Source organism: Limulus polyphemus, unplaced genomic scaffold, assembly GCF_000517525.1.
Source record: "Limulus polyphemus unplaced genomic scaffold, Limulus_polyphemus-2.1.2 Scaffold1128, whole genome shotgun sequence".
Lineage (NCBI taxonomy): Eukaryota > Metazoa > Arthropoda > Merostomata > Xiphosura > Limulidae > Limulus > Limulus polyphemus.
This window is the reverse complement of record NW_013666738.1, coordinates 285,315-296,636: the sequence shown is the minus strand read 5'-3', so window position 1 is coordinate 296,636 and position 11,322 is coordinate 285,315. Positions and strand designations below refer to the sequence as shown.

General features: G+C 31.8%; 1 protein-coding gene across 1 annotated transcript in view; it reads right to left on the bottom strand.

Moving 5' to 3' along the window:
- The window catches only part of LOC106462263 (pyruvate dehydrogenase phosphatase regulatory subunit, mitochondrial-like), a gene marked incomplete at its 3' end in the record, with an annotated part of 55,096 nt that overhangs the window by 26,901 nt on the left and 16,873 nt on the right, over positions 1–11,322 (bottom strand). Inside the window, exons 2-5 of the mRNA XM_013922163.2 lie at positions 7,932–8,059; positions 5,845–5,926; positions 3,538–3,619; positions 1,769–1,850 (exon numbers count right to left, since the gene is read on the bottom strand). Coding sequence (XP_013777617.2) covers positions 1,769–1,850; positions 3,538–3,619; positions 5,845–5,926; positions 7,932–8,059 — 374 coding nt within the window. The remainder of the gene's footprint in view (positions 1–1,768; positions 1,851–3,537; positions 3,620–5,844; positions 5,927–7,931; positions 8,060–11,322) is intronic.

Sequence of the window (11,322 nt, the reverse complement as noted above, 5' to 3'; positions counted from 1 at the left end):
AGGTTTACCATCAGGACAGACCATGCTGCATTATACTGGTTAAGATCATTAACGAACCCAGAGAGGCAACTGGCACATTGGATTGGAAAGATAGACCAGTATAATTAAGATATTGAATACAGAGAAGGAAAATCTCATGAAAATGCTGGCAAACTGAGCCGAAGACCCTGCAAAAACGTCTGCTGATTCCATGAAGCTATGTTATGATAAGAAATCTACTGAAGTCAGATTTGTACCAGGAGACAAGGTGTGGTTATATTATCACAAGAAGACCAAAGGGAAGTCTCCTAAGTTGTCTTCTCCATGGGAAGGCCCATATGACATAGTTGATCATCTCTCAGACATGATTTTCCAAATAAAATATGGTTGGTGAGGTAAGCCAAATGTGGTGCATGCCAACAGGCTTCAATGTTATCATGGTCCAGGACATCTCAGTTGGAACAAAGTGAACAATGGAACAAATAACGCTGCCGAAGACGTGTCACCTGAAAAAGCCACTGTTGAAGAAGAAACTCAACCTGATTTTGAGAAGGAAAACAGTGAAGCTGTTAATGAAGTTACTACCACTAATGTGAATGCTACCGATAATGGGACATTTCCTGATGGAGCAGATGAATCTCATGTAAAGCAGAATCCAATAAAACGGGGAGAAGTACAAAAGAAGAAACGTCCTGTAAAATTAAGAAACTGTTGTATTTTAATTTTGTGTTTGTAAATTCTGTACATTTAATTAAACTATTTTTAATTATCTATTGATTTAATGTAAGTGGCTATTGTTCAGGATGAACAATACTAAGGAAGGGGCAGTGTTATGACAGCGGAAGTCACGTGACGCTGCTGGGGGAATTTTCGAGAAGCACGAGTTTGTTCAAGATGCCCTCTTCTTTAGTATATAAGCCTGGCAGAGAAAGCCAGTAGGGGGAATATAAAGTGTGTGTGTTTTGTACTCATTGAGAGCAAAGTTACCAAGATTGTGAATTGCTGTGATTTATATCGTGTATTATAAAAGTTGTTATGTTTAAAGTGACAAGAAACATACTGACTGTGGAATTACTGTGCACTAAAAGTTTGTATCGAAAAAGAATAAACTAGTTTAATCAAGAAGGGACTTGTATCACTGAAGTTCCTCGAAAAGAATTTCTACCAGGAATTAACAAACAAGCAGATACGTAACAATAATTTCACTAACAGGATGACCACTGACATGGGAGGAAATTCCTCCAGGAAAGTTAGTTAACCTTATAGAATTGATAAGTATAATAGTGGTTAATTCTTTCAGCCTTATTCAGATTTTCATCCTGAAGTTAACTAGCACAGATCTCTTCTCACTTAGAAAGAATTGCAAATATCTTGCATCTTGTGTATATGTTAATTATACCTGTTTGTCTTGTTCAATAAATAAACTGTTTTTGATTTACTTTTAGACTTTTGCCCAATCCCTATCCCCAGCTCAGTCAAGTAAAAATTCATATTGACTCTGCAGTATATATTCTGCCAATCCTATATTTGAAATTAGTTGATATGAATATTGTGTTTAAGCCTCAGTATATACCTCCTAAATGAAAAAAAGAAAGATGGACTTCAGGTGTGTTGAAAATACAAGTCTGAAAAAACAAACAATAGGGAAGTTATACCATTCAGTCCTATAGATAAAATGTGTTTACCGACTGATAAAACAGAATATCCATTATTAAAAGGTGCAAACTCTACTACTACCTTTTAATGGTTTTAATTACATTATAAAATGACATGTCAAAATGCTTCCTACCTTTGTCTTTAGCAAGTTTAATTAAGGAGTTACAAATATCCACAGGACTTCCAACAGCATCATCAGGAACTAGAATAGCTCCCTGTAGATACAAATATTTCTTGATATTTACAGTCATATCATTTTTTGAAAGCTCTTTCTTTACAGAAAATAAAAAATTGGGAATTTAAAAACCTGCAAGTAGTGATCATAAAAAAAAGTAAAGAAACAAGGCTAAAAATACTATAGACATTATTTACTCAACCTAAAAATCCCTATTTTCCTGTTTAAGGTGCTTCTTGCCCGAACATTCTGTTAGGATTTTGTGCAATTCCTTGCAATCTCTATTGTGAACCACTATCATTGTTCATGATATTGTAATATGTTTAAAAAGAAAAATCTATAAAGTGCCACAAAATTGGTTGGCATAGTAAACATAAGGATATTAACATTACTTTTATCATTCTTTGGAAGATTTATTTAGATAATGTATAAACTTTGAGGACAGATATTTTGTATATATATTGAACGTCACGTGCAATATACTGATGTAGAGAATATAGAAGGTAGACAGATGATTAGATGATAAAAATATAGATAGCATGAGATGAGCGGGAAGCAGCAGACAGATAATAGCAAAAGAGAGTAAAGTTGCAAAAGGAAAGGTTTGGCGTGAAACTAGTTACTACCATACAAGTTATAGGCCTAACGTTTAATACGTTAGAGTAAGACTTACAGTAGAAATGGAAATAAAAAAAATATTTATTCTGACAAAGTGTGGTTCTACAGTAATTGAATCAGCCTGGGTGCACTTTGACAAAAGAAACAGAGGATCTTCAGAAGAAAAAACGATTACAATAACTCATGCCAAAATTGTAAGTGAATCATACACAGAATACTAGTACAACAGTAATATAGAGCAGATAGTTCGACTTGTCAACTGAAATTCTAAAATAATTAAATAGGCCTAAGTGGACTTTTGAGAAGAAGAGAACTATATATATATATATATATATATATAGTGTCTATGATATACCTATAATTTATTGTACATATGTTAACTTGTACTGAATATATATATTATTTTGAAAACAAGTGAAGTGCGTGCTGTTAATTTGTCACTGAATTTATCGATAATATGTCACAGTCATCTACTGAGGAAGAATCCTAAGCCCAACAACAACATAGTATATATTTATACTGTTATGAAATATAACTAAAAGTATTTTTATTTTGACAATTGGCAAAAAGAAGAAAATTTTTTTTTCAAATTCTGAGAGTACAAAAAAACAACAACACTACACACAATTCCATCAGGCACTGCAACAGATAAGAGCTTCCTATAGGTATATTTTACAAGAGGACAAGCATAACATCTATACTAACAAAAAAATGCAGCATCTGAATTATAAATCAAACTTTTTATAGTTTATATGACTGCCACACTCAAATGTTTTATTATGAAATGTTAAAATGATTCATATACTACTTTCTTTAAAATAGATACATATATATTAATCCTTTTACGTAATTGTTAATTATAGTCAAAGTTACTTATTCTTATTAAATTAAAAGCACATACATAAAGCTGTATACTTATTGCATTACAAATGTTTATGTAAATTTAATAACATATTTTGCCATTGTGCTTTATCAGAACAATCAGCTGAAAAAGCATACAAAATGGAGAAAAAACATTTATAAGGTATCCCATAATACTTTAAGTAGCCATTTATTCCGAATACTTTTAACAATACTTCTTTGAAACAAGTTTGAAAAAGAACAGATACCTTTAATCCTTCTGTATTCACCCAAGGACTATGTCTAGCAACATCACTGACACTCAGCTCCTCACTTTTTATCCCTCTAAATCTGTAATTTACACATAAAATGAAATTTTTTATATTAAGTTCATATCAGTATTTACAAATTTAAATGAAAATATATTTAATATTTCAACCCAATTTACATACCTTTCAAAAAAAGTTACAAACTTTTTTATTAATCAGAAAAACTAAAATCATCTCACATTTAAGTCAATAACCTAAAAAAATATATTCACCAATAAAAATGGCCCCTTTCTGCAATTTCTTGCCTTAACCTTCATACAAGTAATAGTGTAAAAATGAATAAACAGATAAATGTTGCCTTTAAATGCAATCTTCAACCTACTCTTCACAAGTGTCATGGAAGTGACAAGGACTGTTCAAATGTAATTTCAAAATTATCATATCTTGCAAAGTTTTATTACTACTTTTTATATATATTTTAAATTAAAAAACATATTATGAAAATTTTAGTTATGAGAAAGAAATATAAAAACCTAATCATTTTATTATGAGGATTATTCTTCATTGTTAGCCAAGTACATGGATTTAGGACTAATCTATATCTCCTAATTTGACTAAACTTCATGATATAGGGATTACAGCTTAAAAATAATACTAACAGTTAGGGCACCAAATTTATCAATCAGTGCATTCTAATCATTATAAGTGAGAATATTATATAAAATTAGCAATATTCATTACTGGTTTTTTTTTAGTTCTCTTTATTGTAGGGAGTTTTCTCTGACGAAAATAAATAATAACTAGGTCATTTTAGCACATACAAGTTAGCACAAGTTGATTTTATGCCTCAGTCACCACAAGTGTTCACTTCATGGATCCACAACTAGACATAGTTATTTCATTATGTTTTAAGCACATTAAGACATATTTTGATGATATGGGATGCAAAGCAAATTTAGTTTAGTAAGGTGAATGTTTCCTGTTCACCAAGAATTTAAAAAAATGTTTTTTTCACAAATACACGTTTCTAGCTATGTGTGTAGTTTTAATAACAGAACATTGGCCAAGGAATGTGGCTAACTTCCTTTGACTCTAGCCACCTATTGCTGTGGTTCATTACACTCTGATGTTGCATGCCCTTTCCTTGGAAAGGTTGCTGTATAGTACAACCTGGCAGGTCAGGTGATACCTTGAAGACATATCCTCCCTTTACCTTTCTATCAGAATGACATCAGTGATATGGGTAGCTCATGTACATCCAAGGGAGATAAGATTACAGAATCTTGTATATACTTCAATGTTCTTTTAGTCTGAAACAAGTAAAGTTACAGTCTGTACAAACCTTAATCTGGAACAATTTCTAGAGCCAGTATAAGTACTATCAATCATCAAAGTACACTCCATAACTTTGATTTATGGTGTTCATAAATAAAGATTTGCTTTTCACTTTGCTTGTGCATTGTGTTTTGGTCTCTCTTTTTTTTTAATTTAGTCAGAGTCAGATAATTCATAGTTAACTCTATGGTACATTTCCTTACATTTCTTAAGTTACTGTGGTACTATTCTTAACTCCTCAGTTATCAAAGCACCTGAGAATACCACAATAATAGGAATTTCTGATTGCAGCATTTATTACATTCTTAACAAATGTGTGAGAATGTCTAAACAATCATATACATACTTTTCACTTTTCTTTAGTTCAGCAAATACCAGTAAATAACAACTTTCAACACTGCGATAAATTTATTAGTTTGAGGACTCGTACTTTTTAGATGTCTACCTCTAAATTTATTATTACCCTTAACATCAACTACTCTTTTTCTCTATTTGCCAATGGAAAAGGTGTATTCTATCATAATTTATTAAATCAAATATCTAATTGAGAAGAAATATTATTTATGACAGCAAATTTAAATTCTACCTTTATTTTCTACAAGTATACAGAAAAGATAAAGACTATTGTGAATTCTGTTAGACGTGAAAACTGAGAATAGAAAGAAAATAAATATGTAAATCTGCTTACCTGACAGATGCTTTAATCAATTAAACTATCATGACTCAATTGCTGAAAACTATGTCTTTCAACTCACTGGGTAAATGCAGGGTTCTTGAGTTAAGAATTCTTGCCAAATCCTATTCTTCTTTACTAATGAAGTGAAAAACTGCAAAGTGTGGCACTTGAAACATGTAACTTCATTGACTAAAACATCTGACCACTTGAGAGTTTGAAACCACTGTTCTTGGTTCTCACTACATCAGATAATTCTTACTTGTTATTCATTATGTAACCATACAAATATAACTTACCTACAACTGTCAGCAATCCGCTTTAAGTATATCAGTCGTTCTGAACATGATGCTAATATAAGACTTCCACACTTTTTGAATCCTTCATATTGTAAATTAGAAAAAGAAATGATCAACTATCTTTAAAAAAAGTATTTAATTAGCAAAATTTAAAGTAAAAAATTATAACACTACATATACTTAATTAGAATATACAAGATTTTCAGTTCTTTCAGATGACCAATACTTATTAATAACAAGCTGAAATACCCGTTAACTGATGGGGAATGTATAAATTTAATTAAAACAATGTAAGTTTAACAGCAATCATATATTTGAAAGTAATAACTTGAACAAAACTTTATCTACTACAAAATTTTAAAATTATAACAAAGCTTCTTCATAAACAACATTTCAGTTTGCTTTCCATCTACCAACAAATATATTTTGTGGTGATCCCACCGTTGAACACCCTACATATCATGGACCATGAGAAAAGTATGGTTGTTTGAGAAATATTCAGCAACTTTTATACTTTGATCTTGGAATCCCTTTAGAATAATCAACATTGTCTGAAGCATCAACCTGCAAAGACTGTTTGAAATGGACTCAAGAGGCTGGGAGTAATCAACCAATAGACTTTACAAACAGTTAAATTTTGACCACCTTAAGACATTCTCCATAGTTCATAGTGTTTACATACAAAGTTTGGTTGAGATTGGCCCAATAGACTTGGAGGAGCTAGGATGCAAACAAACGTTCATTTCGTGTTGCCAATTTTAACATCAGAGAAATTTAAAACTGTCTATATTACTGCTTAGGACCCACAAGAAGGTATCTTTGTACCACATCCCAGGTATGTTGGTTGACATACACATAAATAATTCTCCCAAACCCCAAATTGTGCTTTCCTTGCTGAAAACCTCAGCAAGGGGAAAAATCCTAAACTATCTATATTTCTGTTTGGAACTTGCAAGGAGTATCTTTGTACTAAATCACATGAAACTGGTCAAAATATGGCTAAGTAATTGACCAAAACCCCTAATATTATGGGTTTATTTAACCTTTTGACCCCCTAAAATAAAAATAAATGGGAATACCCTACATTTTTGTATGTATATGTATGGTACCTATAAAAAGTATCTTTGTACCAAATCCCATTCACCTTGGCCAAAATATGGCAGACTAATTGTCAAAAAACCCTAAAATTATGTTTTTTGTGGCATCTTGACTTCTCTATAATTAGCAAAAATGGGCATGTCCGTCATTCTTGTTTGTTGTGTAGAACCTGTAAAATATATCTTTGTACCAAATCCCATGTAAATTGGTTAAAATATGGCCAAGTAATTGACCAAAATTATGCTTTTTTGTAAGCTCTAAGCACTCTAAGAAGACTCAAAGTGGGCAAATCCAACCTTTTTTGTATGTCAATGTGTTGGGTGCATGAAACTTTTTACTTATGGTAAATGTCATCTTGATTGTTGCAAGTATGAACACAAAGTAGCCCCAAATATACATTTTTGGGTTGTTTGACTTTTGACCCCATAAAATCCTTAAAAAGTCCTAAATCAAAAAATTAAGAAGGTGTATAGGGTGTATAACCCTACCAAGTTTCAAGTCAATTTAATTAATTTGGTTGATTGAAAAGTGTTTGGAAGAATAGCAAGAATAAAATGAGAAGGAGAAACAATAGAAAAATAGTATGTCTTTCTGCAGAGACATAATAAAAAAGCAGCAAAAGTAATATTACTACTCGTAAATTGAAAATCTATATCTTAGTATTTCAGTTGTTAAAATAGTTCAAAACTTACAACACAAAATAATTAAGCAACACTGTTAATAAAAATAACACTTGAAGTGTTTAAGTAAGAGATGTACACTGAGTAAGAACTATTAACTATTTATGCATTATGGCATACCCAACTAATAAATATAAAGGTTTCAACATTTTTCAGTTTTTGATATCATATACTACATTAATCATTTATTTTAAATATTCTACATGGTTCATTGCATCTTAACTCACATAAAATCACTTTTAAACACAGTCTTTAAAGCCAAATTTAAATACATCAAATCAAGCTAATATTTAAATGTTTTATTTGTACCTGTTGGATATCCATTTTCTTCCATCCATTTATAGAGATCTTTTGAGTAGCTACATAATTCCTCATATTTATCAGATCGAAAATTGCTAATAAGGCCTGCTGCATGCCAGGTAGTGCCAGAGGTAAATCTTTAACAGGTAAATACATATAAATCTGAATATGCATGATCAATACAGCAGATATACATCAGTAACTATAGATCAATCAAAAAAAGAGTAAATTGTGGAAAATGGTAACAGGATTTAAGGATGAACTTAAGCTTTTGCATGTGAAGGATATAGTGGCTAATAATGACTATCATAAAGTTAAAAACAGTATTAACAGAACTAGTATTATTGGATTTAATTCTGATGAGCAGGTTCTATTAAGTAACAGATTTCAGCCTTTAGCTTGTGCAGATGGGGAACCAGAAGTGGGAAGGATAAAAAAGGGGTGGGGGGCAGATAAGGATGGGAAAGAAAAAACATGAGGTTATTGTTATAGGAGATTCTTTATTACAGCACATGGATAGGATAGTCTGTAGGATAAACAGAGAGAAAAGAATCAGCTTATGCTATCCAGCAGCAGGGCTAGAGGATTTAATATAGTAGAAGGTGCTAGCAATGGTGCAGTCTTTGTAGAGAACACAGGGGCTAATGAAAAGTATAATGTAGAAAGAAAGTAAAAAGGTAGTTTTAATGGTAAACTGAAATGTTATTATTATAATGCCAGAAGTATAAGAAATAAAATGGATTACCTTAGAGCACTGATCAAAACAGAGAATTTTGATATAATCAGAATAATGAAAACTGGCTAAGTGTAGACATTTACAATTAAAGGTATTTCTTTGAAATACAGGGTTATAGGTTATTTAAAAGGGAAAGACTATTAAAAAGAGGGGGATAAGTAGTTTTAGTTGTAAGATATAAGTTATGACCTGTTCAACTTGAAGGTATCAAAACTAATAGCAATGAGATTGAATATGTTAGTGGTTATAAGTGGAGAAGGCTTTAAGTTAAAACCTGTTGCAGACCACCAGACAAAATTGATAAAATTAATGAGAAACTTTACAGTAAGATAAAGATTTCAGCTGTTAATAAGGTTACAATTATGATAAACGTTAATTTTAGGCTACAGATTGGGAAATATTAGTTACAAGATAAGGGAGATAAGTTTTTAGATTGTTCAGGGTGTTGTTTTTTTTTCACCATTTTAGATTTATTAACTTCTAATATACAAACAGTTGATAATGTGGAGATTGAGTAACATCTTGGTGCAAGTCATCATTGCTCAGTTAGATTTGATATTTTGCTGTATATGGATGGGGGTAGGACCCTTGAGGGTTGATAAAGGAAGGCTAATATCTGATGATTATGGGATGACTGGTTTATTTTAATTGAAAGTCTGATAAATGATGCTTTACAAAGTCACTTAAAAAAAGTTTAGAATTTTATTGGATAGTCAACATGGTTTAATTAAGGGAAAATCTTGCTTTACAAATCTTTTGACATTCATTGAGAGGCCACTGCTTATGTAGATGGTAAAGTTGTCAATTTGGTGTACCTGCATTTTCAGGAAGACATCTGGCAAGGTGCCACATAAAAGACTTGTTAAAGAAAGCTGTCTCCATAAGAAGTGTAGTGGATAGTGTGGCTCATTGGATAAAAAACTGGTTGGATGGAAGCATGGGCATCTGCAGAAATTTCTCCATGGGAGGAAAGCAAAGTCAAAATTAAGGGATGATGGACCCCCCATCAAAGTTTTGCCATTAAAGTCAAGAGAATAGGCAAGTTCCCAGAGTCAAATTTGATGGGTTTAATATTTGTTAGGTTAGTTTAAGCCATACTGCAGACTTGCAGCTATATACACTCCATAATAATAAATTTTGGTAGACTCTGACCATGCTGTCTCATGGGATGTCTGCAAGACTGGGTCTCTTTTATAACTTGCTGCTGGTTCTACTGACAGGTGGCAACAGGTTGACCACAATCACATTGTGTCAGGGCTCAGGGGATGTCAGCAAGACCACATAAGTATCTTTGATGACCTTAACGAGAATTGCCGTGTCTAATATCCAAGAAGCCTCTGTGGTAGCAACATTTTTTCAATATTTAGTTACAGGGTAAGTATCTAAAGATTTTAAGTAAAGCTGCCAATCCTGGCAACTTTTATTAGAATTGAAAATTAAGTGTAATAAGTAATATGAAATTGTGAAGTGAATAAAAAACTTCTAAATTCATATACATATGCCGAATGAATAAAGAAAGAATTGTGTTTCTCATTTTCTGGGGAGGGGTGGCTGCAGATGCCCAAGGATGGAAGAAAGCAGAGGGTTGTTATAAATGGAGTTTAGTAAAGTTGGATTCCTGTCACATGTGGGGTACCTCAAGCCTCAGTGTAGGACCTTTGCTCTTTTTAGTTTACATCAATGAAATAGATGATGGAATAGTAAATAAATTAATTAAATTTCCTGATGATATTAATGTCTTGGATGTTGCTGGCTGTGAGGAAGATGCTGATTCTTTACAAAAGAACACAGATTTTTTTATGAGTTGGTCAAATAAATGGAAGACAGTTTTTAATTATAATAAATACAAGGTAATGCATGTGGGATATCATTATTTTAATTATGAGTATAATTTTAAAGGATGTAATACAAACAGTGTTATGGAAGAAGATCTTGGTGTTCTGGTTCATCAGTTTTTTATATCATTTAAGCAATGTGCTGTTACTTGTGGTAGGTTAAATAGGATTTTAGATTGTATCTATGGAAATACTGAATACAAATCTTAAAATATTATAATGTCATTTTATACGTCATTGATTAGGACATATTTTGAATACCATGTTTAATCTTAGGTTCCTTACATTTGAAATGATATTGAATTGTTGGAAAGGGGGTTCAGAGGAAGACTACTAGGATGGAAAGGTTATCATACAAGGATAGGTTAAGATTGTATTCTCTTGAAAAAGAAGATTTACAGGGGATCTGATTGAGGTGTTTAAGACTGTTAATGGAATTGATAGTGTTGATGCATCATCTTTTTTCATATTTAATAGTGAGAATGGTAAGACTAGGGTACATAAATATAAATGTTTGCAGAAAAGAAATCACCTTTATTTGTCTAACAGGATAGTTGCCCTCTGAAATGGGTTTCCACTGGATGTGGAGGATGCAGGTAAGTTAAGGGAAAGCTTGATAAATATTTGAATGATAAAAGCTGGCTTTGAATGTTTTATTCTTGTTTTAAATTTTAGTATAAAGGATGTGACAGCCAAGATGGACTAACAGGTCCCTTCTCCTTTAATTATATATATATATATATATATATATATATATATATTTGTGTGTGTGTGTGTGTGTATGTCGTAGTCGTGGTACGTTACGTACCTTACCTAACCGTATAAGTAA